The sequence below is a fragment of the Bison bison genome, unplaced genomic scaffold, assembly GCF_000754665.1.
Source record: "Bison bison bison isolate TAMUID 2011002044 unplaced genomic scaffold, Bison_UMD1.0 scf7180017864080, whole genome shotgun sequence".
NCBI lineage: Eukaryota > Metazoa > Chordata > Mammalia > Artiodactyla > Bovidae > Bison > Bison bison.
The window spans coordinates 1,283,483-1,287,317 of record NW_011494652.1 but is presented as its reverse complement, the minus strand read 5'-3'; the positions used below and the strand labels follow the sequence as shown (position 1 = coordinate 1,287,317).

Sequence of the window (3,835 nt, the reverse complement as noted above, 5' to 3'; positions counted from 1 at the left end):
GCTCAGTGGGATTCCCCAGCAGCTCAGTGGTAAAGAATCCATCTGCCAGTGCAGGAGACACAAGAGACCTGAGTTCGGTCCCTGGGTCAGGAAGATCCCCTGGAGAAAGGAATGGCAACATACTCCAGTATTCTTGCCTGGAAAATGCCATGCACAGAGGAGCCTGGTGGGCTACAGTCCACGGGGTTGCACAGAGCTGGACACGACTGAGCGACTGAGCACAAGCAAAGGCCTCAGATGTGTGCATTTGGTTTCACACACACATACACACCTACTTCTGGTGATTTGTTCTCGGTTTTTACACAGAAGGGAGGCTGGGAAGGGAGCTCTTTGGGGGTGCTAACTTGGGGATCTCTCTCCTGCTGGTGGTGAGGTGTGGGTATGTCCACGAGACTGTAGGGACACTGATTTACTGGGAGCCCCCCACCATTCCATCAGAAGCCCACGCTCTCCTTCTTGCCAGTTGGGGTCACTTTCTGGTCCTCAGCATCCTCCGTCTCCTCACCCAGGGCTCTTTGAAGGACCACCTTGAGGGTCTCCATCGACCGCTCCCTCTGAAGGCCCCCAATGAAGAAGTAAATGGCAGGGTTGGCCGTGCTGTTGACGCAGGACAAGAGGACACAGATGTCATTGAAGATGTGAATTTTCTCAGTTGTACAGAACCGGATGATACTGAGAGGCAGGCCGAAGAGGAAGCCCAGGAACGAGAGCAGGAGGACCAGGTAGAACTTTCTGGGCTGATGCTTCTGGGAGCTGGCCTGGACTCGCCGGAGCAACAGCAGACTGGAAATGCCCAGGACGGAGAACTGGAGGAAGACCGACACAGCGGTGGCAGTCTTAAATTCGTCACAGAACTTTTCCTCTTTGGTGAATAACTGACCGCAGGCATGACCTCTCAGCACATTTAACAGAAAGGTCAGAATCCAAAGGAGCATGCTCACGATGGCCGACAGGTGCTTGGGGCAATGACACCGATACCAGATAGGGAAGAGGGCGGACAGACAGCGCTGGAAGCTGATGGCGGTCATGATGCCCAGACCAGTGAGGTAGAAGAACCACCTCAGGACCATAAAGAGGGCATGAAGACCAAAGCAATGGTTGAGGAAAGGCTTCAGGATTTGGCGGACAGAGAACAGGATCTGGAAGCCAAGGTTCATGAAATCCGCTATGGCCAGATTGAGGCTGTAGATGATGAAGGAGGTCTTCTTGTGAGACAGATGGACAAACCAGATCACGATTCCATTTCCCACCAGTCCGCAAAGGGCCACAACCACAGCGAGGGACCGGAGGGCCACATGCTCAACATTGTGTGACCCTTCAGCACGCTCTGCAGCGTCAGGGCTGGAATGATGAGTCTCGCAGTAATTGTCCATGGTGAGGCAATCCAGGCTCGGCAGGACTGTTGGATCCCCCTGTCCTGTGACTCCCGACACTCCTGGGGAGTCAGAGATGGAGGTATGGACCCTCAGGCAAGTGAGGGGGGCTCTCACTCCTCCCCCTCTCCCCGTCTCCTCTTCCCTCTCCCCCGACTCCTTCCCTCCGTGCCTCCCACCTCCCCTCACTTGTCTCTTTTTCTCTCCCCGTCTCCTCTGTTCGCCCCCTCCCAAGCCCGGACACAAATGCTCTGAGTGCAGGTCCTTCCTGTGGTCCTTGGCTCTCTCTAGAGGGCAAGAGGGGAGCTCAGCTTTGTCCTCATGAGCAGGGCCTCTTGGGCATTCATCTCTACACTCAACAAACTGATCTGCTAGGTGTCCCCTCCAGCTTAGGCTCTGAGCAGAAAGCAGGGTGGGGGGAGTTGGGGGGATCTGGTCTCTGACCCCAAGAAACCCAAGGGATCAACCATTTACAGGACAGTGTGACTGTCCTGTGGCCATACTACAGGAGCTCTAGTACTCAGGTGGGAGTTGACCCTTGAAGACATGGTAGACGTTACCAAGAAGATGATACCGATGCAAAGAAACCACTTGAGGAAGAGCCAGGGGCTTGAGGGAGCATGTCTACTCCAAGGGCAGACCTCTTAGTATGGTTAGGCCGTGAAGAACAGTTTGGGGTGCCGGGAGGGAATGATGGATGAGGTGAAGGTGGGTGGAGGCATCTGATCTAGCTCCTTACTTGGGTCCAGGTGCCGAGTCCACTGTGTTCAGCAGCTCAGGTGCCCTGAGGTCTGTAGGGAGACCTGTGCCTGAGTCCCTGGGGATCTCGTCAACTCCAGTTGTTTCAATACCACCCTGATTCCAATGACTCAGGGAAGAGGGTCAGCCACGCAGGGGTGTCCTAATCCCCAGGGCCCATGATGACTTAGATTTGGAGAGAGGAGATAAAAGTTACACATGGAATTAAGGCCACCAACCAGCTGACTGTAAGATAGGCAGATGGGCCCTTCAGGTAACCACAAGGGTCCTTATGAGAAGGAGGTGGGGTAGGAGAGTCAGAGAAGGAGCTGTGATGCGGGAGACAAAGTAGGGGTGATGTGATAGCTGACTTTGAAGAGCAGGGAAAGGGCCCCAGTCAAGGATGCAGGCGCCTCCAGAAGACGAAAAGAGACCAGGGAACAGCTTCTCCCCCGGGGCCTCTGGAAGGGAGGCAGCCTTGCTCACACCTCGATTTTAGCCCAGTGAGACCTATATTTTGGATCTTGGGCCTCCATAACTGTAAGGTTATAAATCTGTGGTTGTTTGCTGTGGCAGCTCTTAGGAAACTCCTGCGTGAGGTCTCCCATTGCATGGTCAGGCTCAGGTTCTGAGAGGTCCTCTCTGCCCTTCAGGTTACGTGCTTCTTGCCTTTCCCCTCCCTTATTTCCAACTTCTCCTTGTTTTGTACTCGGCCTAACTCAGCTCCTCTTCTTTTCTCATCCCCTAGATGCTGATATTTTCCAGGTTGTGTTCCCCAGCGTTCTGTCCTGTTTTCTTTAAACCGCACCCGTGAATCCGATCTCATCCACTCACATGGTCTCTTGTTCGTCACTCAGTTCCCAAACACACATCGTCAGCCTTCATCTCTCCAGCCCTAGACTTGCTTACCCAATTGCCGACGAATAACGCCGTGTTTAACACTATCCCCCAAGTGTGTGCTCTTCAATGCATGCTCTCATTGCTACAAATTACATCACCACGCAGGACCCCGTCCACTAGATCTGAAATGTGGACTCACTGGTGGGCGCCAGGGGGACTTTGGGATCAGAGGGTTTGGGTTGGGTGCCTACCCCTCCCGCTAATTAACTAGTGCATTTGCTTCCCCGGTGGCTCAGACAGTAAAGTCTGCCCTCAAGGCAGGAGACCCGGGTTCAGTCTCTGGGTTGGAAAGATCCCCTGGAGGAGGAAATGCAACCCACTCCAGTATTCTTGCCTGGAAAATCCCATGGACGGAGGAGCCTGGCGGGCTACAGTCTGTGGGGTCGCAAAGAGTTGGACACGACTGAGCGATTAACCCTTGTATGATGTGCTCAAAAGTTGTACTATAATAGATGCAAGCTACTGCATAAAAAATAGATAAACAAGGACCTACCGTATAGCACAGGCAACTGTATTCAATATCTTGTAATAACCTATAATGGAAAAGAAACAGAAAGAATATATATGCATATATATAACGAAGTCGTTTTGCTGTACATCAGAAATTAACACAACATTGTAAATCAATGATACTTTAATTAAAAAAATTTTTTTTTAAGTTTTAAAGCAGACTTTGAAGAAGGAAGTCAGTAAGTAGAAGATAATTCATTTTTACTTATGTTGATTTGGGATTGTTTGTGGAACACCCACGTAAAGACGTTCAGATAGCCAAGATTTTGGAAGGGAGCTGTGGTCTGGAGGTGTAGATTTAACAAACATCTTAA

General features: G+C 51.7%; 1 protein-coding gene across 1 annotated transcript; it reads right to left on the bottom strand.

The window, feature by feature from the left end:
• Window positions 1-434: 434 nt before the first annotated feature.
• LOC104987049 (mas-related G-protein coupled receptor member B5-like) lies at window positions 435-1,373 on the bottom strand. The gene has a single exon (XM_010837813.1). It carries the CDS (start codon window positions 1,371-1,373, stop codon window positions 435-437), a length of 939 nt encoding a protein of 312 aa, XP_010836115.1.
• Window positions 1,374-3,835: the final 2,462 nt, after the last annotated feature.